General features: G+C 39.6%; 2 protein-coding genes and 3 long non-coding RNA genes across 6 annotated transcripts; all 5 read left to right on the plus strand.

Annotated features, from left to right (window-relative positions):
• The first annotated feature begins 8,725 nt into the window (after nucleotides 1-8,725).
• LOC122760677 (sterile alpha motif domain-containing protein 9-like) lies at nucleotides 8,726-13,845 on the plus strand. The gene is made up of 2 exons (XM_044015816.1): nucleotides 8,726-8,729; nucleotides 9,180-13,845. Exons 1-2 carry the CDS (start codon nucleotides 8,726-8,728, stop codon nucleotides 13,796-13,798), a joined length of 4,623 nt encoding a protein of 1,540 aa, XP_043871751.1. The 3' UTR covers nucleotides 13,799-13,845.
• A 93-nt stretch (nucleotides 13,846-13,938) lies between these two features.
• LOC122760669 lies at nucleotides 13,939-15,320 on the plus strand. 2 transcript variants are annotated; one of them, XR_006358460.1, is made up of 4 exons: nucleotides 13,939-14,086; nucleotides 14,186-14,396; nucleotides 14,684-14,849; nucleotides 15,236-15,320. It is a non-coding gene; the product is annotated as an uncharacterized LOC122760669 (long non-coding RNA). The 2 variants fall into 2 exon arrangements; XR_006358461.1 differs by having other exon boundaries at nucleotides 14,245-14,396.
• Nucleotides 15,321-16,755: 1,435 nt separating this feature from the next.
• On the plus strand, nucleotides 16,756-17,546 carry LOC122760671. The gene is made up of 3 exons (XR_006358463.1): nucleotides 16,756-16,915; nucleotides 17,301-17,397; nucleotides 17,490-17,546. It is a non-coding gene; the product is annotated as an uncharacterized LOC122760671 (long non-coding RNA).
• Nucleotides 17,547-17,762: 216 nt separating this feature from the next.
• LOC122760678 (lysosomal alpha-glucosidase-like) lies at nucleotides 17,763-20,110 on the plus strand. The gene is made up of 8 exons (XM_044015817.1): nucleotides 17,763-17,778; nucleotides 17,857-17,988; nucleotides 18,200-18,367; nucleotides 18,480-18,593; nucleotides 18,772-18,856; nucleotides 19,232-19,349; nucleotides 19,609-19,742; nucleotides 19,932-20,110. Exons 2-8 carry the CDS (start codon nucleotides 17,941-17,943, stop codon nucleotides 20,108-20,110), a joined length of 846 nt encoding a protein of 281 aa, XP_043871752.1. The 5' UTR covers nucleotides 17,763-17,778; nucleotides 17,857-17,940.
• Nucleotides 20,111-20,268: 158 nt separating this feature from the next.
• Nucleotides 20,269-22,299, plus strand: LOC122760673. The gene is made up of 3 exons (XR_006358465.1): nucleotides 20,269-20,426; nucleotides 20,800-20,912; nucleotides 22,275-22,299. It is a non-coding gene; the product is annotated as an uncharacterized LOC122760673 (long non-coding RNA).
• The last annotated feature ends 1,609 nt before the right edge of the window (nucleotides 22,300-23,908 follow it).

Below are 23,908 nucleotides of genomic sequence, written 5' to 3' on the forward strand. Positions count from 1 at the left end.
AGAGAGTTCCTGTTGCAGGCGTGAACCTCGGAGCAGACGGCCTTTACACTTTCATCCTCCATGATGTAAACACCCTGCAACAATCAACCAGCAAAGCTGGAAACTGATCAGTACACACACACACACACACACACACACACGAATTACACCAGCCAAATGAACAATCACACATGTTTAATTTGAACAACAACAGCAAACAGCAAAAAATCACAACTTTCAAGTATTGAATTACAGCAACCACAAGAATAATCACAACAGTTTCATTTGAACAACAACAACAAACTTTCAGGTAACTCTTTCCAGTGTGTCTTTCACTTCAACTAAAATTGTACACGTCTGGACTTCCTTGCAGCAAAAGCATCTATGGTATCCTCAGGCTGTGAAACAGTGCATGCTGCGCTTGTCCCTTCACCTGCAAGAAAATCAAACACATATGCAAATATAAATTTTAATCCTTCAGTATTAGTAAAGTCACACAATGATTTACAAATTACAGGACATCAGGCAATAAACACATCTTAAGCATGAATTAGGAATAACAGTTGTATTGTTCAGTGATGTGACTACAACATTTAGAACTCACCTGCTTCATGCTGACTTGCAGAGGTTGGTGCTGTGGTTGATGTGCTGCTGCTGCATGGTGCCTCACTTGTAGCTGTATTTAAACAGAGCACATCCAGACTGTCACACCACTGCATTAAGTTTGTGGTGTCAATCTCACTTAATAAATCAATTAATTTTAAAAATTAGATTTAAAATTAGATTTACTACCATTCAGTAACAACAACAATAACATAGTAGTGTGTCAGAGACCACAAACAATTGGATAAACTTACATGCTTCAGAGAGTGGTGTCCCTGTGGATGCATCAGAAGGCCCCTCTCCAGAAGGTGTTTCAGGAGTCAAATATTTTCTGAGTGCATCTAGACAGACAGAGTAAATGTATTACATTACAATCCATAACAAGTAATAATAGGAAAAAAAAATAACTTGCTGCAGCTTGCATTTTGCATCACTTGGCTACTGATTTTCAACACAATATCAAACGTGATAAGACAATAGTAGAACTAAGCACCAGCACCACAACTGTGTCAGTGGGCACACAGGTGTTAATATACTAGTGATGACTATGGTAAAATTAATTTTCAACACACTCAAACATAATGATGACGTGATGAAACTGAAATAAAATACCAAATCAGACTGGACATCCAGGCAGGCAGCGATGATAACAGTTATCATCACCGCTGTTTATGTTTGTGATGAGTTTTCATTACTTTTCTGAAAACTAATGAAAACTCATCACAAATATAAACAGCGCTGATGCAGTGCGCATTTTCACATTAAACACGATGTAGCTAGCAAGCAGAAATATGAAAACATTTATTGTTTTAAATAAATAGCGCTAATAAAACGTCTTCACACAAAACGGCACAATTAAAAAAAATTGTACAGGCTAATGTTACCTTTATATTGTAATTTCCGCTTCTCCTCTTCTTTTCGTCTCTTGCGGTTTTGCGCTCCCGAGGGCTTGGACGGCCTTTAATAACAAAAGCTTCACCTGTCTGTGACCTGATCTCTGATCCCTGCTCTGACCCTGAGGTCACCCGTCATGTGATTCAGCAGCACCATTATTGTTTATTCATTTGTTAATATTTATTATTTTCAAGAGAGAACACACAAATGAGGAGGCGCCCCTCCAGCAGATGGCGCTCTAGGCGACCGCCTATATCGCCTATGCCAAGAGCCGGCCCTGCATACAACACACAAATACAAGCACCTGGTGGAAAGTAGTCTTATAGTCTCAAATGAGGAACAAGGTAAAGGTTTATTTTTGTACCTATCATGAATTGACAAAATATCGTAGCTATGATAAACTATGTATTATTATGGTACAGTAGCTGCAAAAGTTGTTATTCCTGTAGGATTAAACATGTAATCTTCCCTGACAGAAACACCATTACCGAGAGTTGCCTGCTGAGGTACAGGAGACCTTGGGCTCTATCCCAGATGACTTTGTTTCCTACTTCACTTCCCGTTTCCCCCACCTGCTGATGCACACGTATCTTGCCATGTGGACCTGTGCACCCGAGCGGCCATTCCTGCCCTACTACTCCACTACAGTGCAGCTCGCTAAAACTCAGGCCCAGCACACACATACAGGGTCACAAAGACAAAATGAGCCATTCACTCAACACCTGCCAACACACACATGTCCAACATCTTCGCAACCCCAGGAACCTACACATTCATCGCAGCCAGTGCAGGATTGTCACACGGCACCCGACGGTGGCGACTGACTCTTACAGTCAAACGGTAAACTCCACATTTGAGCCAGAATGGCTTACTACTTCTCTTAAGCAAAGGGAATCCAATCAGTCTGAAATGCACATACTGCCAAATCTCCTCACACTGAACAATGATCCAGTGTGAACTGGGATCAGTGGAGCCCAGCACAGACAGGAGCATTGCCTTTTGAAGAGTGGATACAATGTGTGGTGTAGTTGCTGAGCTCTGTATGTGAGGACCAGGCCTGCAGTGCCTGTGATCTACTACCAGGCGCAGTAGCTGCACCTCTGTGGGTTAAGTGCCTTCCCCTCATCTGAGTTAAAGTGTTCCCCCAAAAGAACCGACCACAAGTCTCTCCGTCCAAAGCAAGTTCGATATCCACGAGGGAAAAAAGATGTTGTTGAACATGTGTGTAGTCATATTGTGCAATGTTGTATTTCTGAGTGAGCCTTTTCACTGCACAGATACTGTATATATATTTTTGTATAGAAAGAGTCAGAATTTGAATCATCAATGATAAATCGTTCAATATGGCTGATGTGCCTTTTTTTTTTTTAAACCGTCACTGTGCTGTATGGGTGCGGTTCTTAAAAGTTGACTATACTAAATATGCTTGATTCCAGTTAATGCTGCTAAATTGCTTTTCTTCTGTCAATCAAAACTTTGTGCTCAAGACTTATTAAGAGTGGACTGTCCCAAATGGTGTTAAGGATTGCATCTCAATACATTATGTACTTTATCCTCATGTCTTTATCGAGTTCTATATGAGTTCAGAGGTCAGGTTGTAGAAAGCTTGTGTGTAATAGGTTAAAAGGGTTTTAAAGTGAATTGATGACATGCACATTAAATTCTGTTTTTTATACTGTGACCATGTTTGCACGTTGAATTGGCAAGATTTTAGGTGGCGCCCCTTGTGTTGCGATAAATTCCACTGCTAGTGTACATACAAGAAACTGAATAGCTTTATCTTGGACTTTTATTTAAAGAAAGCAATTGCCCAATCAAAATACTTAGAATTAGAAAGAAATACAAAAAAATATGAAATGAATATGTGAAATACAATATAAATAACTTAATATAAGTAAAGTATAAGATTTAAATACCCAAAAAACAAAAAAGGTGTAAACAAGTGACATAAAATAAATTATAAATAAGGTACTGCACAAATTAAGATATGAAAGAAACCAATATTGACAAAAATGACAAAGATTTAAATAAAAAGGGGGATCTTACAAAGACCTCTAGTGGTGCTTTTTGGTACTGCATTAACTTTAATGACTTGAAAATTAGGAAAGTAACGAGTCATCATTATTATTATTATTATTATTATTCCAATTAGTTAAATTAATGTGGGCTTACTGTCTTCATATTAAGACATAATACCAACTAGTTTTAAGAATCGTGGAAGTTACATTTTTTTTCTTCCCCAGTTTGTGGCGCCCCCTGGATGGACAGCGCCCTTAGCATTTGCCTATACTGCCTATGCCACCGGCCGGCCGTTGTTTGTTGAGAGCAGTTATAATTCCGCGTCCTTTGCGACATACAGAAGAAAACACTTTTCATCAAAACAGCCCAGCGCAGGAAAGTGGACCAGTGTCAGTGTTTGCTGTCGGGATTTATCCGAGGTAAGAACTGGTCATTTTGCGATGTTTGGCTGTTGCAGTATGACTTATATGCTACTGTAGTTTCAAAGCGGTGTTTTTGCTTAATTGAATGACTCCAGACGTTTGACTGGAGTGTATGTTCTTTTGCCGTGGGACTGGATAATAAATCAGTCATCAGGGTCAAATTGTGTTTTGGGTTGTTTTTTTTCGTCATACCAAGTTATTTCGAATGGCAGCGAGCCAAGTCTTGAAAATCAATTTTGCAACCTGTACATATTTCATAAAACCACTTGAATACATTATTTATATAACAGTTGACATCATTGTTATTATTATTATTATTATAATTATTATTCCAATTAGTTAAATTAATGCGGGCTTATTGTCTTCATATTAAGACATAATACCAACTAGTTTTAAGAATCGTGGAAGTTACATTTCTTTTCTTCCCCAGTTTGTGGCGCCCCCTGGATGGACAGCGCCCTTAGCATTTGCCTATACTGCCTATGCCACCAGCCGGCCGTTGTTTGTTGAGAGCAGTTATAATTCCGCGTCCTTTGCGACATACAGAAGAAAACACTTTTCATCAAAACAACCCAGCGCAGGAAAGTGGACCAGTGTTTGCTGTCGGGATTTATCCGAGGTAAGAACTGGTCATTTTGCGATGTTTGGCTGTTGCAGTATGACTTATATGCTACTGTAGTTTCAAAGCGGTGTTTTTGCTTAATTGAATGACTCCAGACGTTTGACTGGAGTGTATGTTCTTTTGCCGTGGGACTGGATAATAAATCAGTCATCAGGGTCAAATTGTGTTTTGGGTTGTTTTTTTTCGTCATACCAAGTTATTTCGAATGGCAGCGAGCCAAGTCTTGGGCAAGCTGACCTGGCCGCTCTGCACAGGTTAGGTTAAGGGTAGGGTTAGGCGTTAACTGGTTAATATTGGAGATATCGTTTTCTTTAACCTCCTGACTACCAAATGTCCCCAGTAGTATGCAGTGGGTGGGAGATCTTCAGGTTTACAAATGTCCTCCACAGAGAATGAATTTGAACTATTGGTAGTCAGGAGGTTAAGGCTGTCCAAATGAATGGAAGTCAATGCATTGCATCTCAATACATTATGTACTTTATCCTCATGTCTTTATCGAGTTATATATGAGTTCAGAGGTCAGGTTGCAGAAAGCTTGTGTGTAATAGGTTAAAAGGGTTTTAAAGTGAATTGATGACATGCACATTAAATTCTGTTTTTTATACTGTGACCATGTTTGCACGTTGAATTCATATCTAAATGTATTTATCTAATACCCCCCCGGCCCTTACCAATTTGGCGCCCTAGGCAAGATTTTAGGTGGCGCCCCTTGTGTTGCGATAAATTCCACTGCTAGTGTACATACAAGAAACTGAATAGCTTTATCTTGGACTTTTATTTAACAAAAGCAATTGCCCAATCAAAATACTTAGAATTAGAAAGAAATACAAAAAAATATGAAATGAATATGTGAAATACAATATAAATAACTTAATATAAGTAAAGTATAAGATTTAAATACCCAAAAAACAAAAAAGGTGTAAACAAGTGACATAAAATAAATTATAAATAAGGTACTGCACAAATTAAGATATGAAAGAAACCAATATTGACAAAAATGACAAAGATTTAAATAAAAAGGGGGATCTTACAAAGACCTCTAGTGGTGCTTTTTGGTACTGCATTAACTTTAATGACTTAAAAATTAGGAAAGTAACGAGTCATCATTATTATTATTATTATTATTATTATTATTATTATTCCAATTAGTTAAATTAATGTGGGCTTATTGTCTTCATATTAAGACATAATACCAACTAGTTTTAAGAATCGTGGAAGTTACATTTCTTTTCTTCCCCAGTTTGTGGCGCCCCCTGGATGGACAGCGCCCTTAGCATTTGCCTATACTGCCTATGCCACCAGCCGGCCGTTGTTTGTTGAGAGCAGTTATAATTCCGCGTCCTTTGCGACATACAGAAGAAAACACTTTTCATCAAAACAACCCAGCGCAGGAAAGTGGACCAGTGTTTGCTGTCGGGATTTATCCGAGGTAAGAACTGGTCATTTTGCGATGTTTGGCTGTTGCAGTATGACTTATATGCTACTGTAGTTTCAAAGCGATGTTTTTGCTTAATTGAATGACTCCAGACGTTTGACTGGAGTGTATGTTCTTTTGCCGTGGGACTGGATAATAAATCAGTCATCAGGGTCAAATTGTGTTTTGGGTTGTTTTTTTTCGTCATACCAAGTTATTTCGAATGGCAGCGAGCCGAGTCTTGGGCAAGCTGACCTGGCCGCTCTGCACAGGTTAGGTTAAGGGTAGGGTTAGGCGTTAACTGGTTAATATTGGAGATATCGTTTTCTTTAACCTCCTGACTACCAAATGTCCCCAGTAGTATGCAGTGGGTGGGAGATCTTCAGGTTTACAAATGTCCTCCACAGAGAATGAATTTGAACTATTGGTAGTCAGGAGGTTAAGGCTGTCCAAATGAATGGAAGTCAATGCAGTGTCCCAAGGAGAATAGCGACAGTATCACCAACCAAGTTTCATTTATATTTTAAAAACTAGCAAAGGTTAGGGATAGAGTTGCAGATATTGGTATTAGTATTTTATTGGTAAAAATGCAGTTTTGGCAATTTCTTTGCTGTTTTCTCGACGGCCCAAAGTTGCATAGCTGTTTTTTCCACCCACAGATGCTAGGGAGATGCGGCCACCATTCAACCCAGAAAAAGTCATATAACTATTCCAATGACTCCGATGCTGTTAGGTTAATGTAAATTAAGCTAAACACCTGCATAATTTCCCTTTAATGTGCAAATTAAAAGTGAAATGCGCACTGCAAATTAAATGTAAAATGTCACACAGAGACTCGCGGGCCCTCGAGCTCGAACCCGTTCAGAACCGCTTGCGGTACTAGTTATTATTATTATTATTAGTATTAGTAATAAATCATGTAGAATTATAATTTGACGGCTTCAATTCTTTTCTGTCATGTATTACGATAAAAAGGTAAACATTACTTAAAAACATGACATTAATAGTCACAATAACATGACTGATAAATAATATTTTCCATTTTGACTATATTATTGATTCATTATGTATATATTACACATGTTACAACCGTCCCTGACATGTGTTACAACCGTCCCTATACACTGGGATGGTTTTAAAAGTGGAGAGACTGTATGAAAATCAATTTTGCAACCTGTACATATTTCATAAAACCACTTGAATACATTATTCATATAACAGTTGACAGATTGAAGTTTATAATAAATCAAACTGGTTATTCCAGTGTAAAGGTTTTGATGTATTGCTGAAAACTGCAAAAAGTGTTACAACTGTCCCTGGTCTCCCCTAATGCTCCCATTATATTGTCGTGGGTGAATGGATACAAACACACACACACACTTGGTTTTCTATCTCCGTGAGGAGACCTCATAGACAATGCATTCCCTAGCCCCTTACCCTAACCCCAATCATCACAACTATTCAAGTACCTAACCCTAAAACCTGCTCTCAACCCTGAAAATCCCTCGTAGGAACCCCATAGATATAGGTTTGTACGTTTTTGGTCCCCAGGAGGATAGAAAAACATGTACACACGCACATACCTAAACCATCACACACCCAATAATCATTTCGTTTCAATCATTTTAAGAGAATGGTTATATAAGTTCAGCTTGTGCAACAGTAAAAACAATGGCAATAAAAACAAAACATTTATTTATTTATTTACATATATGCGTATAGAAATAAATGACCCTCCCTACTAACAAGGTTTAAAGGGGGCATTTCACCCTGTTGAATATTGTAGACCAGGGGTCACCAACCTTTTTGAGACTGAGAGCTACCTGAAGGGTAGAGAATACTATGGAGGGCTACCATATTAACATTTTATGCAATTTACCATATAAATGATGAATATTATGCATTCAAATGCATAAACATTAAGTCCGGTGCTTACTCCTCACAATTATCAGTTTTTATAAATGATATAAATTATGTTTTACTGCGTGATCATATGGATGAATGCAAGTGATTTTATACATGCAGTTATTATGTATGCATGTTATCCTATGAAAATAAAACACGCACAATTTTTGTTATTTTGAACTGTCTCTCTCTGTCAGTCTTTCACACACAAACACACACATACTCTCCGACTGTCTGTCAGGTAAAATCTTCGTCAGCCATTAAAACTGCGTAAAATGTCAGAAAATGTTGATCGGTGTTTCCAAACCTGGAAATGATGATGTTCTCAAATGTCTTGTTTTGTCCACAAACCAAAATGATTCAGTTTCAATGATTTCTTTGTTGTATGGAACAAAGCAACCATAAAATATGTATATTTAAGAAGCTGAAACAATCAGAAATCTTGTTGTAATAATGAAAAACGCTTCAGACCAATTAGTTTAGTAATTGATTAATTATCGATAAATTGAGTAATTGTTTCAGCTCTAGATTTGACTGTACATTACTGAATAATAGATAATGTTGTACAGAAATGTCGAAGATTCAGTATGTTTGAGGTTTTTAGAAATTGTGTCACCATTTCTGATTTTGACCAGCAGAGAGCACTGTTTAGTTTGTTTTGTAGGGATCCTTAATATGTTAACATCAACATACACTGCATGTTCTAACAATAAATAATGGATATTTATATTTGCCTCAGTCAGATTTTATTAAGGAATGTATGTGTGTGAACAAAAAAACTAAATCTATCTGCGGTTTCAGTCTGAAATTTCAATCATCATATAACTAAACATTTTCTTTTACAGGTGGACGTTGACAAAACCAATCATGGGTGAGTGGATAGTCAACTCTGTTTTGTTTTTTTGTAATTTAATGTTAACCAATCTCTTTCGCACTGCATACGATTTTTATACATGGAGTATTTCAGTATCTTTTAGCTCATTAATGTCATTTGTCACAGACCACACAAAAATAAAAAAATGTCAACAGCTTAAATAGTGTTAGGGCCAATGGAAAGAGATGAGTTTTAAAAAAAAAAAGACAGAAGAGAGGCCTGTCTAATGTACACAGGTTTATGGGCCTCAACAGTAAAATACATGGCCCCCTCTGAGCTTGCTGCTCATTCTTCTTGGAAAAAGTAACTATTGTGTCGCTTTAAATAATCCACTTTTATTCAATGTCTGTATATTGGCAAATGAAAGACATGTTTTTAAATGTGGAGAACATCATCTCTGATTCTGTCATTTATGAATAAACCAACGTATTTTTTTCCCTCATCCAGCTGACAATCTTATGCAGTCACCCGAGAACTGGACTGAATATCAAGTGAGCACCTGGCTACAAACACTTGGTGTGAAAGAACAATACATAAAGAAGCTCTTTGAAGAAGAAGTAAATGGACTAGTCCTTCTTACACTTGATGAGGACTTCTTGATGACAAAGATTGGCATGAAATTTGGGCCTACTCATATGATTATCCAAAAAAGAAACGAGCTCTTCAATTCCAAGCAAAACATTCAGGAGAATGCAAAGCCTACCCATACTAAAAAAACTAAGCTGCAGCAGAAAGACAATTCAAAATCACTTCATTGTCTTGCTTCAAGTGAAGTTCCCTCTGGACAGGTACATGCAAGAGATAAGTGTGCCTCAGAAGAAAGTCAAACCCCCCAACAACAGTGCATATTGACTTCAAAGGAAGACTGCAAACCACGGCCATTTGATCAGGAAGGCATTGATTTCATATACGTAAAGCACAGAGTTCTGCAACCTGAATCGGGAGCTTTTGATTTGATCTCTCCCTGCCATGAATTCAAATCTTTTGCTATAGCTGCTGAATTGGATCGCACAAGACTGCAAGCTAAGTTTGCCAAAGAGGTTCTAAAATTTGCAACTGGTTGTATGAATATCCGATCAAACGGCACAATACATTTCGGTGTGATGGACAGCAAGGAGGATACAGGATATGTGCATGGTGAGGTAGTTGGCATCCCAATAAAAGACAAAGACATTTATGTGGATGCTTTGGACTACATTGAAAAGTGTTTCCCAACTGACAAAGAGCATGCACGCAATTGTGTGCGCCCACCAAGGTTCATTGAGGTTATGGATCGAGAAAGTACAGACTATGTAAAAAACTATGTGGTGGAGGTTGACATTGTGCCTTTAGTCAACATTGTTAAGGACAGGGTTTATGTAGTTCGTCTGCCAAACTTCAGTGAGGCAGCAAACAAAGTACAATATGAGAAAAATGCAATTCTGCGAAGGGTAGGTTCCAAAACAGAGCCAGTGAGTGACAATGATTTAAGTGATTTCTTTCAGAGAGTCAAAGAACGGGATGCTCAAAGAGAAGAGGCAGAGAAACCTCTAGTACCCAGAAATCCATTCTGCCAAGACCTTGGGAGGAAACTCACAATGCTAATAACGAGTGGGAAGAAGTTCATTGAAAATGATAAATGGTTCATATTCATTACAAACAAATTCAAACCTGATGACCTTTCTAACATTGAGTGGCTGCTGAATATGAAGATCTTCTCTGTGTTTGATTTTGACCCAGACTCAAAGATATCAGGCCTTTGCAGCAAATACCTTGAGCATCATGCTGCAAACATGCATTCTCTGCAGAGCTATAGGATCTCCAGTGACACAAGCATCAACGAATTCACAGAAAAATTGCACCTGTTTGAACAAACTAGCTGGATCTTCTGCAATGGCCGTTCTGGCTTTAAAGCAAATGAAACTCCTTGTGATGAAATGACTTGGATCAAGACCAAAGTTACTCTTATGAGGGACTGTGTGTCTTTGATTTGTAAACAAATCTTGCCAAAAGGGTCATTACAGGTCATTTTTCTTCTCACTTCACCAGTAGAGAAACCTCTCTTGCACACCTTTTATGAGTTTTTCACAGACATGGAAGGCCACACAGACATCCTCTGCATCTGTGAATCAGAAACAAACTTCCAGAGGTGGCAAAGTTTTGCAGAGGGGTCATGTGGAACAGAAACTGTGAACAATTTCAGTGTAGTTGGGATGAAAATGAGTCACATTAATGCAACTATGCAAATGATTCAACCAGTAAAAGCCTGTGCCAAAAAACACTTGCCAGTCTTTGTGAAAGGGACATGTCTTCTTGAAACAAACAAAGAGGAACATATGGCTTCTCTGGAAATACTGACAGTCAACCATTGTGACGACACAAGCAGAGATGTCATTAATGAGGAGAAGGCAAATATTGAACAGCAGTTTTACTGTGGTGGTAGAGTGACATGGATGAACTTTTGGCTCGCTGAGCACAAGTATGTTGGAGAGGTAATCGAACGAGATGCTTATCAGGATGTCTCCAAGCTCCTCATGGATGTTTTGAAATGTAACGTAGATCAGACCCCAGTTACTTCGATAAACATCTACCATCACCCAGGAAGTGGTGGAAGTACTGTGGCAAGGCAAGTGTTGTGGCAGAACAGGAAACAACTAAGATGTGCAGTTGTGAAGCCTTCATACTCAGTTACTGATGTTACACAACATGCAGTTGGTCTGAGAGAATATGAAGAAAAAGATCCACAAAGTTGTCTTCCAGTGTTGCTCCTAATTGAAGACTCTGACAAAGACTACCTTGATGATCTCAAAAATGAGCTACAGGTTGCAATCAGAAACAGACAAATCCAGCATGAAACACTATGTTTCATTTTGTTGAGCTGTAGGCGATCACATGATCCAGAGAGTAGATGCAAAGAGTCTGCTTTACAGAATGTATCTGTCACTCACAAACTGTCTCCTGAAGAGAAGAAGAAGTTTGCTGGAAAACTACGGTTGCTTGAAGAGCAGTATGAGCCTCAGTTCATCCTGACATTTGTTTTGATGAGTGAAGGGTTTCATAATGATTATGTGCAAAACTTTGTGACACATTTGCTTCAAGGCATTCACCTTCAGTCTACTGCCACTCTCCTCATTCAGTACGTAGCACTGCTGAACACTTATGTTTCTAACTCTTTCATCTCTCAGTCCCACTGCGAAGCTTTGCTAACCTTACAAGTGCACATGGAAAGGTTTCGACGGCAAGAGTTTGCAAGATCACTCGGCGAACAGGCCGAACTAGTCTTCTTGCATCTTAGAGATGACAAGACCAAGATTGAATCCATCAAAATAATTCACCCACTCGTTGCAAAGGAAATTCTCCAACAACTCCTTGAAAGCCAACAGACCCACAGCAGTTTGGCAAAGAAATTGCTCTGTGACGATTTGCTTTTTGAGCACAGATTTGGAAAGGAAGAATATCGGTCATTTTTGAGAGCACTTTTCATCAGGAGATCCAGAATAAGCAGAGGAGATGAATGTGATACTTTATTCTCTCCTCTGATTGAACATGTGCAAGAAAAGGAGGGAGGCCCTGACAAAGCAATAGAGTTACTCAAGGAAGCTTTTGAACGTTTTCATAAAGATCCATTCGTTGCCCAACAACTTGCTCGTCTTCTTCATACTCATGAAAAGTTTGAAGAGGCAACATACTGGGCAGAGACTGCAGCTAAACAGCTTCCCAACAACTCGTACATACTTGCCACAAAAGGGCAGGTGTACAGAAAATGGTTCCAATTCAAATGGAAAGCCATTGAAAACGGCTGTGCACCAATCACAGCCCAAAACACAGCTGATGCTGTGGAGACTGCACTGAATGCCCTGCAGTGTTTTCAAGAATGTGAGAGAGCAGCTGATGCAGACATGGAAAATGTAAACAGTTCAGGATATTTTTCTGAAGTTGAAGTTGGAATCAGCCTGCTCAAATTGATCTTTTCATTACAAGAGTTTGCAAAAGGAGCTAAAGGCCATTCAAAGTGTAGAAAGTATCTGTTAACAGATTACATACCAGAACATGTCTTAGATGCCTGGGAACCATTTCATGGTCATTTGAAAAAGCTTCACCAGACATTGATTGATTCCTTGGAATGGATTTCAGAGGACATCAGTTTCTTCCAGACAGATGTAGGTGAAGATGAAGAAGAGATTCCTGAAAGTCCTGAAGAGAAGATAAGCCATCCACTGAAGTGGTTGACCAAAATATCTTCTGACTATGGGAAGTACTTCAGTGAATTTTCCTCTGCTGCAATTCTGCAACCAGGGAAATCAATCCCTACCAATCTCACTCCTTTACAAAAACGCATGATCATCTATCAACTTGGTGGTGGTAACATAACTTCCATCTTGTCCATGCTAACTGAACAGAGGGATGCCGTGCGTATTTTAGAGACCATAGTTTCTCTTTACCCCAGCAGTCCACGAAAGGCAAAACTTGAACAGAGGGATATTGTGAACTACATTGTGACCCACATTACCCTGAACTGCTTGTCACCACAGGCTTCAAAGGTTGCTCCTTTTAAAGATCTACAGGCCGTTTGTCATCAGTTCCCAGGTGATAAAAAGAAATGTTTGCCAGGTGCACTGTTCCTGCTTACCTTACTATTCTGGCCAGAGGATAAGGACACAAACCATGAGAGGGAAAAAAAATATGGAATTGTCCATTCAGCTGTGGAGCACATGGAAAAATGCTACTGTACCAAGAGGAAGGACATTTCTCAAAGAAAGAGAAGGCTTTACACCCATTTTCTTCTGGGACATGGAAATGGATTGGATAAATTTGTCCACAAGAGAAAGGTGTTCTCGGTCTCTGAACAACGCCTGAAGTGGTTTAGTGGTGAAGCATGGGAGAAGCCTGAGATTGCTGAAAAGTTAAAACGCGTTTCTGGTTGGACTGAAGATGAAGTGGTTTACCTTGAGGGCCCTCAGAAAAAGAAATTCAGCATATTGCCTCTTAACTTGCATTCAGTGCCACACAGCAATAAATACGTCACATTCTATCTGGGTTTCACCTTCAGGGGCCCTGTTGCCTACAACATTACTGTAAAGGAATAGTTCATCTTTGAACAGTGGACCTGACATTGTTGACGCACCGGCTTAGTATCCACTATGGCTGAACATTTAATCGTAATTTCATCCAAAGCCCCTCTGGCCAACTCTGTTGGACCACCTTGGTGCTTCTACCCTAGTTTGTACCCTGGCTACAAACTGGGTCCCTTGACTCCTTCAAAGCGAGGCCTGGCTGCCACTCTGACTCGTGCCAAGCCCTCATACCTGCCTAGAGACATCTCTACACTAAGACTGGAAATCATTGAGGAGACCACAGGCTGCTTGCACCTCATTGTGAGTGTCCAATACTATGTTGATGTTTTTTTTCTCTGCTGCAACCATTCAAATAGATGTGATGAGGAAAGTACACATTCCTGTATTTTGTATATTCAGCACCTGCAATCTACTTTGACTTCATGTGACAAAACTGAACTGATACATTCACCCTCAAGCTAAAGGACCCGTCCTCTCAGCGATATGAGGTCAAGCTCCCAGCTGATGATCCCAAGAGCAGAGCAGATAACTCCGATGTCCTTTACACCACCGAGTACCAGTCTGACCCATTTGGTTTCATAGTGCGACGTAAATCCAATGGACGCACGATGTGAGTACATTTCAGTTTTCATCTACATCTACATCACATGTACTCACAGCTTGTTGCTCCAAATGCTCCTCAAAGACTGTTTCCATATTGTAATTTTAGTACCTTTGACGTATCTTGTAACATGTTGCGGCCTCATTTGTAGCTTTATAAAACTACATCTGTGTGTTTTATTGTATGTGTATGTTTTATATTTATATTGAGGCAACATAATCTACATATGTAACAGTAAATAGATATTTCTTTTTACACGTTGTTAATTCTCTGTATGTCTTTCCCTCCTTTTTTAGTATAAACACCACTGTGGGACCTCTGCTTTTTGCTGACCAGTACTTGCAGTTGTCCACCACACTAGCCTCTTCCCTTGTGTCTGGCCTTGGGGAACATTACACCTGCCTCCTCCTAGACCTTAACTGGACTTCTCTTACTCTCTGGAACAGAGACATGGCACCTCATGTGAGTCTGTTGTAGAGAACACACAAGCCCCGAGTTGTGGGAGAACTCAAGCACAATATACACTGTCACAATATACACTGTACACATTTGTGAATACTATAACTATTGGCAAATTCAGGAGCATTTAACATTCATCCAGTCTCTGAAACCCAAATAGAGCCACATTTTTAATAATCTGAAAGGGAAACATGCAGTTGTTTTACATTCCAAAAAAATAAAATAGAAATCTTAATCCCTGGTCTAACATGTCAATGATCTAAGTAGATGCCACACATGAAATAGTGTGTAACACACTTTTAAACTTAGTTGTCCACACTATATTTTTGTTGTTTTATACTGTTCCCCCTGTTGTGTATTCATGTTGTTGACGGTGTGTTTCTTTGCAGGCTCATGCTAACCTATATGGCTCCCACCCATTCTACATTGTACAGGAGGCTGATGGATTAGCACATGGAGTTTTCCTTCTCAACAGCAATGGTACAGAACTATTGTTTTAATCAGATTTTCCACTGAATATTTTTTCCTATCATATACAAACTGTTACTGAATGCCTTAATGTGTCTCCACAGGTGACGCTTCAGCCGACTCCTGCTCTCACCTGCGTGTCAACTGGAGGAATTCTGGACCTATACTTTTTTTTAGGTCCTGACCCTCAAAGTGTTATACGACAGTACCTTCAGGTCATTGGTAAGGTACATCTTTTTAGTGTTGACACTGGATACTACAGCTCCTTGTGTATATACCATATGAAAAATATTGTTTTAACAGAGAAAATGATATAGGAGTCCAGAAGCACACCTATAAAGAGTGAGTTAGATTCATTAATGTGTTTAGTATGTCTTATTTATCCTAAGGCCGTCCCATGATGTCCCCCTATTGGTCCCTGGGATTTCATCATTGCCGCTGGGGTTACACCACCACTAATACAACCCGCAAGGTTGCACAATGCATGCACAATGCCAATCTTCCCATGTTATTTAGACACCAATGATATGATTAAAACATAAGATGTCAAGTATGTGTGAAATCAGGTTGTCAGTTCTGGAATATTCTTAGTGGTTGTGTGTTTAGTTTGCTTTGCACCTAATTTATATTTTGTTTATCTCCAGCGCTCCATCCAGGATATGAATGAACCAGCCAATTGTGTCCAGGGCTCAATGGAGGGCTGTCCTCACACTGATCTTGAAGACCCGCCTTACACACCTACTTAGTGTTTTAGTGTCACTAGTTATCAGCATGTGAAATCATAAAAAAAACAATATTTTGTTTACATATGCTGTCAGTTGTGTTACGTTAAAGGTCCAGTGTGTAACATTTAGCAGAGTTTATTGGCTGAAATCAAATACACTCTCCATAAGTATGTTTTTATAAGTTACTAACCAATAAATTATATAACAAATTTAGAATCAGTCCTTTACATGTACTTTGGGCAAGGGCCTTGCTTTACAGGGGTCTCCAACTTGCTTTGAAAGGTTTCGACGGCAAACATTGTACTTTGTAGTCCCCATTAGATTAAACACATTCTTACATACTGGACCTTTCAAAGTACATACAGTACACAAATGCTCTGCAGATACATACCTGTTTCTTTGTTCTGAATGTTGCTTCAAATCATTGTCTGTGTACTCACAGCTTGTTACACTCCTGTCCACGACTTCTAACATTTGGAACACAAATGCTCCTCAAAGACTGTCTCCATATTGTCATTTTAGTACCTTTGACGTATCTTGTAACATGTTGCGGCCTTATTTGTAGCTTTATAAAACTACATCTGTGTGTTTTATTGTATGTGTATGTTTTATATTGATATTGAGGCAACATAACCTACATATGTAACAGTAAATAGATATTTCTTTTTACACGTTGTTAATTCTCTGTATGTCTTTCCCTCCTGTTTTAGTATAAACACCACTGTGGGACCTCTGCTTTTTGCTGACCAGTACTTGCAGTTGTCCACCACACTAGCCTCTTCCCTTGTGTCTGGCCTTGGGGAACATTACACCTGCCTCCTCCTAGACCTTAACTGGACTTCTCTTACTCTCTGGAACAGAGACATGGCACCTCATGTGAGTCTGTTGTAGAGAACACACAAGCCCCGAGTTGTGGGAGAACTCAAGCAGTCATAATATATACTGTATCAAAAGTGTCAAGAGAAAATAAACATACATTTGTGAATACTATAACTAATGGCAAATTCAGGAACGTTTAACATACATCCAGTCTCTGAAACCCAAATAGAGCAACATTTTTAATAATCTGAAAGGGAAACATACGGTTGTTTTACATTCCAAAAAGGAATAGAAATCTTAATCCCTGGTCTAACATGTCAAATAGATGCCACTTGATGCCACACATGAAATAGTGTGTAACACTAAGTTGTTTATATTTTTGTTGTTTTATACTTTCCCCCCTGTTGTGCATTCAAGTTGTTGACGGTGTGTTTCTTTGCAGGCTCATGCTAACCTATATGGCTCCCACCCATTCTACATTGTACAGGAGGCTGATGGATTAGCACATGGATTTTTCCTTCTCAACAGCAATGCAATTGGTACAGAACTATCGTTTTAATCAGATTTTCCACTGAATATTTTTTCCTATCATATACAAACTGTTACTGAATGCCTTAATGTGTCTCCACAGGTGACGCTTCAGCCGACTCCTGCTCTCACCTGGGTGTCAACTGGAAGAATTCTGGACCTATACTTTTTTTTAGGTCCTGACCCTCAGAGTGTTATACGACAGTACCTTCAGGTCATTGGTAAGGTACATCTTTTTAGTGTTGACACTGGATACTACAGCTCCTTGTGTATATACCATAAGAAAAATATCGTTTTAACATAGAAAATGATATAGGAGTCCAGAAGCACACCTATAAAGAGTGAGTTAGATTCATTAATGCAACGCATGCACAATTGCCAACCTTCCATTGGTAAATGACATTTACAAGATCATTTCCTGATAAAGAAATGATCTTAGAAAATAGATCATCTTTTTTTGTCACCATCAGGATGTGCAGTGGAATGATTTGGATTACGCAGACAAGCGAAGGATTTTCACTTTTGATCCCTGTTGATTTGGTGACCTCCCAGAGATGGTGGAAGAATTCCATAGGCGAGGCATGAAGTACATCCTTATTCTGGTGCAATGTGTTTGAATGTCTTAGACCTCAACCTGAAGATTCAGATCCAACCATGAGTAAATGTTTCTGCATTATAATAATAATAATAATTATTATTATAATAATAACAATAATAATAACAATAATAAAAAGTTTGATGAATAAAAACAGACACATATCATCAGCTGTTTAACTGAAAATAAGCAATTATGTAACAATGTATCTCCAGTAGATGGCAGCAAAAGCCTCTCAGCTTCTGACTGCTGTGCTCTGCTGGTTTCTGCCCCAGGACCCAGGGATCAGTAGCACTAGCCCCACTGAAAATTACCCTCCCTTTGATGATGGCCTGAAACGAGACGTCTTCATTAAAAATGTCACAGGACACATTTTGATCGGGAAGGTAAGACCCCTTTTTTAATATGTTGTTCCGCTTGTGTGAAATGCATAGCATGTGTTTTACTGTTGACCTGTGTCCGGTTGGTTGGCAAACACATTCTTGTATGGTGTTCCAGGTTTGGCCTGGCCCTACAGCCTTCCCTGACTTCACCAACCCAGAGACCAGACAGTGGTGGGAAGACTGCATCAGAGGTTTTCATTCTAAAGTGCCTGTGGATGGACTGTGGATTGTGAGTGTGTACATACACACAGTGCACATGTTATTTAGACACCAATGATATGATTAAAACATAAGATGTCAAGAATGTGTGAAATCAGGTTGTCAGTTCTGGAATATTCTTAGTGGTTGTGTGTTTAGTTTGCTTTGCACCTAATTTATATTTTGTTTATCTCCAATGCTCCATCCAGGATATGAATGAACCAGCCAATTTTGTCCAGGGCTCAATGGAGGGCTGTCCTCACACTGATCTTGAAGACCCGCCTTACACACCTAGTTAGTGTTTTGTTTACATATGCTGTCCAGTGGTCCAGTGTGTAACATTTAGCAGAGTTTATTAGCTGAAATCAAATACACTCTCCATAAGTATGTTTTTATAAGTTACTAACCAATAAATTATATAACACATTTAGAATCAGTCCTTTACATGTACAGAGGGCCATTGCTTTACAGGGGTCTCCAACTTGCTTTGCAATGTTTTGACGGCAAACACTGTACTTTGTAGTCCCCATTAGATTAAACACATTCTTACATACTGGACCTTTCAAAGTACATACAGTACACAACTGCTCTGCAGATACATACCTGTTTCATTGTTCTGAATGTTGCTTTGAATCATTGTCTCTGTGTTCCTGAATCTCATACAAACAGGAGTAGTCGGCGGGGAGTTGAACTCGGGAACTCTCTGCATGTCAGCTCAGCGGAGGCAATCCACTCACTACAACCTGCACAATATGTACGGACTGACAGAAGCATATGCCACAAACAGGTTGGAACCATGTTTACAGATTGAGTTCTTTAGGTGGTATGTTAGCAGATGAAGTCATAAGTAATCAAACGGAGGACAGTAGTTGTAGTTGTAGCTGTGAAACAACAATAAAAGGACAGACTTCCTTTGTGCAATTGCTAGATTTATTTCATTGGACCTTAATGTGGCACTGTGGAATATATGGATGTAGTTGTTGTTTGTCTTTTGTTATTTATTCTGTCTACTATATATTGATTGTGGGGTTGGTTGCTGCTCTCAGAGCTCTTGCAAAGGTACGAGGGAAGAGGCCTTTTGTCCTGTCTCGCTCCTCTTACTCTGGCATCGGACGCTTCTCTGGAGTGTGGACAGGTGATGTCAGGAGTGACTGGGAGCAGCTGCGATTCTCCATCCCTGGTGAGGAGATGAGCTGTAGTTTCCAAAACGTCCACAGCCTGAAATACTATAACAATCTTGTTTAAAGTGCGTTTAGTTCTGTGGTAGTCTTTTTATGGACCTGCATATGGTTAAATGAAATTTTTTAATTGAAAAGAATTATTTGATATACAGTATTTCCACTGAACTTTTGCTTTTGCTACCCCCCAGCTGTGCTGCAGTTTAGCCTGTTCGGGGTTCCTCTGGTGGGCGTGGACATCTGTGGATTTGAAGGCAACACCACTGAGGAACTGTGTGTACGATGGATGCAGCTTGGGGCCTTTTACCCCTTTATGAGGGACCACCATGACAACTTCAATGCTGTGAGATCCAAACACTGTTTCTGTTGACTATATGTGTCTTTGTATTGATTCACTGAGTTAGTTCCACTTCTCATACTGTATGTGCTGTCACAGGGGTGGGGTGGGGTTATGATGGAGGTGAGGTCTGCCCTGCATGTTTAAAGCGAGTCCCTCTGTGTCATGTATCATGATTAGTGGTTATAGTATCTCCTCCCATTGTCTGTGTGTTTTTGTGTGTCTGTGCCCGTTAGCCTCAGGAGCCATACGTATTTGGGCAGGAGGCTCAGGCTGCCATGCGGAGTGCACTGAACCTCTCAAACACCCGTTCTTCTGGAGCCTTGAGAAGGAGCTGCAGTTCTTTCAGGTTTTTTTTTCTTTTTTCTTTTTTAAATGTATCTGACAGTGTCCCTGCCAAAATGTGTTTTAAACCATATCCAATAATCTTCTGCATAAATGCATCTTATTTCAATTTAATCAGGACTGTCTGTTTTGAGCTGTATAAAGAGCTGATTATTCAGATCTATGTCTGCAAATGTTCGTAACCTCATTGTTAGGAACTGACTTAGTCCATACGGTCAAATATGACCCTACATAACTTCAATACTTTTTCACTTGTTTCAAGACTATGTGACTATGTTTTGTTTAATAACAGTATTTAATATGAGATTAAGACTATCGGCTGCCTGTTCAGCTGATCAGGTGAAATTCACACTCTGTGCCTTTGTGTTTGCTTGCAGGATGTAAGTGACAGAATAGAAAAAGAACCACTGGACCAGACAGCTGGACAGAGGAGGGAGGGCTGTTGTCAAGGGGGACTGGAGAGAGCACATCACAGTACCACTGCAGACAGGTATGATACTATGGAGGATGGTAAATGGCAAATCTATACATAAGTCAATACAGAAATAAATGAATAAATAAATACAGATTTTACACTCAGTCTAAAGCAGGGTTGGTTAAAGGCGTGTGATGATTCAGTTTTCAGCAGGCAGATGTAGATGTATGGATGAATCCTTCAGCTTTCCACAACAGCGTGTCATTGCTGCTGCGAAGTGCACTAAATTAAACTGTAAAAATGTTCATTGAGTGATCAGAATAATCGGTTGTCAGTAACAAACTCACACTCGTGTGCGGGAGGAACCAGCGCATCGCTAGTGGAGACGCTCTGTATGTTCTTGCTGCAAGAGGAATGCACTGACCAACTGAATAGTGAGAGAGTTCCTGTTGCAGGCGTGAACCTCAGAGCAGACGGCCTTTACACTTTCATCCTCCATGATGTAAACACCCTGCAACAATCAACCAGCAAAGCTGGAAACTGATCAGAACAATTATAACGAGAAACTTAATCGCTCAATTGAGGAACTTCAGATATTTTTTCTCCCTCGTGGCAGTTCTAGGAGAACTACATGGTGCTTGTGCACATTTATATTCACCTGTACAAAACCTGATCTACAATCTTAGCTGTGCTCTTCCTGTTCCAGAAGTAGTCAAACTGAATCGTCACACACCTGTAACAATCCTGCTTTACTGACCCCCAGACCCTCCTACCTCATTAGCGTACAACATGGAAATACCAAAATAAATCAATGTGGAAATGCATAAACAAATACATGAATAAATATATTATTATTTTTATTTGTTTCTCTATTTATTTTTTTATTTATTTAGAGACGTGTCTTTTTTTCGTATGAAACTGTCATCAAAACCTACACATGCATACATACAACACACAAATACAAGCATCAGGAGCCACCTGGTGGAAAATAGGCTTATAGTCTCATAGTTAAGATATTGCATTACAAGGTAACCAGATGAATATTTTATTTACTTTGTTTCATTGTCCAATGAAAAAATGAGCCATGACTTAACATTTCTTGCACAAGGCACAGACTGCATATAATTGGCCTCACAGTTTCACAGTTAATATTACTTTAGTATGAACATTAGACTAATAGACTAAGACTAATGTTTCCTTACATTTGCAAACCACTTCTATAAAAAATGTGTTTGTCTTGATGTATATTCGGTGTCAGAGGTTATCTTATATAAAAAAACATATTTTGTTTCACTTGGGTGTAAAATAAAGTAAAACAGCTGTTAAACTGAATTTCATGTGAATTGTGTGTTGACATTTTTCCTTCTTTGTTTATGTGAAAGGATTCTTCCTGTGGTTAATGTCTGATTTCTTTTTTATTATTATTACAACTTTCAGATCTGCGAAGATTTCCCTCCTACAGGGGCGGGGTCAGTCAGAGACCTGTTACGTGCAATGAGGAACAAGGTAAAGGTTTATTTTTGTACCTTTTCATGAATTGACGAAATATCGTAGCTATGATAAACTATGTATTATTATTGTACAATAGCTGCGAAAGTTGTTATTCCTGTAGGATTAAACATGTAATCTTCCCTGACAGAAACACCATTACCGAGAGTTGCCTGCTGAGGTACAGGAGACCTTGGGCTCTATCCCAGATGACTTTGTTTCCTACTTCACTTCCCGTTTCCCCCACCTGCTGATGCACACGTATCTTGCCATGTGGACCTGTGCACCCGAGCGGCCATTCCTGCCCTACTACTCCACTACAGTGCAGCTCGCTAAAACACAGGCCCAGCACACACATACAGGGCCACAAAGACAAAATGAGCCGTGCACTCAACACCTGCCAACACACACATGTCCAACATCTTCGCAACCCCAGGAACCTACACATTCATCGCAGCCAGTGCAGGATTGTCACACAGCACCTGCTGAATCAGTGCCCTCTACATCACCTTGTGAGCCTGTATCGTCACACTTGCCTGTACAGACGGTTGAAACTGACTCTTACAGTCAAACGGTGAACTCCACATTTGAACCAGAATGGCTTACTACTTCTCTTAAGCAAAGGGAATCCAATCAGTCTGAAATGCACATACTGCCAAATCTCCTCACACTGAACAATGATCCAGTGTGAACTGGGATCAGTGGAGCCCAGCACAGACAGGAGCATTGCCTTTTGAAGAGTGGATACAATGTGTGGTGTAGTTGCTGAGCTCTGTATGTGAGGACCAGGCCTGCAGTGCCTGTGATCTACTACCAGGCGCAGTAGCTGCACCTCTGTGGGTTAAGTGCCTTCCCCTCATCTGAGTTAAAGTTTTGAAATGGTAATTAACACCTTTGTCACCATTACTGTAATTCACTTTATGTGGGGGTTAGTGTGTCCTCCATTGCCCGTCTTCAGATGGCACAAAACGCTGCCACACGTCTTTTAACTGGCACACGTAAATTTGAGCACATTTCCCGCATTTTAGCCTCACTTCACTGGCTGCCCATACACTTCAGGATCGATTTTAAAATGATTTTATTTGTTTTTAAATCCCTGAATGGTCTTGCCTTGCCCTACCTCTCCAAGCTTCTACATCCATACTCACCCGCTCGCTCTCTCAGGTCAGCTGATCAGCTGCTCCTGAGTGTGCCTAAAACCAAGCGGAAGCTCAGAGGGGATCGTGCCTTCGCTGTGGCAGGTCCAAGACTTTGGAATGATTTTTTTTTTTTTTCTTAATAGAATGTATTGTTTTTTATTGTATGGCTTCTATTTCTTATTTTGTTTTTATGATTCTAATTTATTTTAAGCTGTTTTATCTAATTTTTAACCTTTTACTTATACTTATTCTGTACAGCACTTTGGTCCATTGTGGTTTGTTTAAAGTGCTTAACAAAAATTCTGTCCCCCACCTCTCCACTGTCCCCCATTTTTCCTTTCACCCCAACCGGTCGAGGCAGATGACCGCACATCTCTGAGCCTGGTTCTGTCAGAGATTTCTTCCTGTTAAGAGGGAGTTTTTTCTCTCCACTGATGCCTAGTG

The sequence above is a fragment of the Solea senegalensis genome, unplaced genomic scaffold (genome assembly GCF_019176455.1).
Source record: "Solea senegalensis isolate Sse05_10M unplaced genomic scaffold, IFAPA_SoseM_1 scf7180000013919, whole genome shotgun sequence".
Classification (NCBI taxonomy): Eukaryota; Metazoa; Chordata; class Actinopteri; order Pleuronectiformes; family Soleidae; genus Solea; species Solea senegalensis.

Excerpts from the sequence above, each read along its gene's own strand:
- LOC122760678 (XM_044015817.1), top strand. The coding sequence starts at position 17,941 with ATGGTGGAAGAATTCCATAGGCGAGGCATGAAGTACATCCTTATTCTG. Across the intron at positions 17,989-18,199 it reads TGAAGTACATCCTTATTCTG|ATGGCAGCAAAAGCCTCTCA; the intron begins GTGCAATGTGTT and ends TATCTCCAGTAG. Across the intron at positions 18,594-18,771 it reads CTGTGGATGGACTGTGGATT|GATATGAATGAACCAGCCAA; the intron begins GTGAGTGTGTAC and ends TGCTCCATCCAG.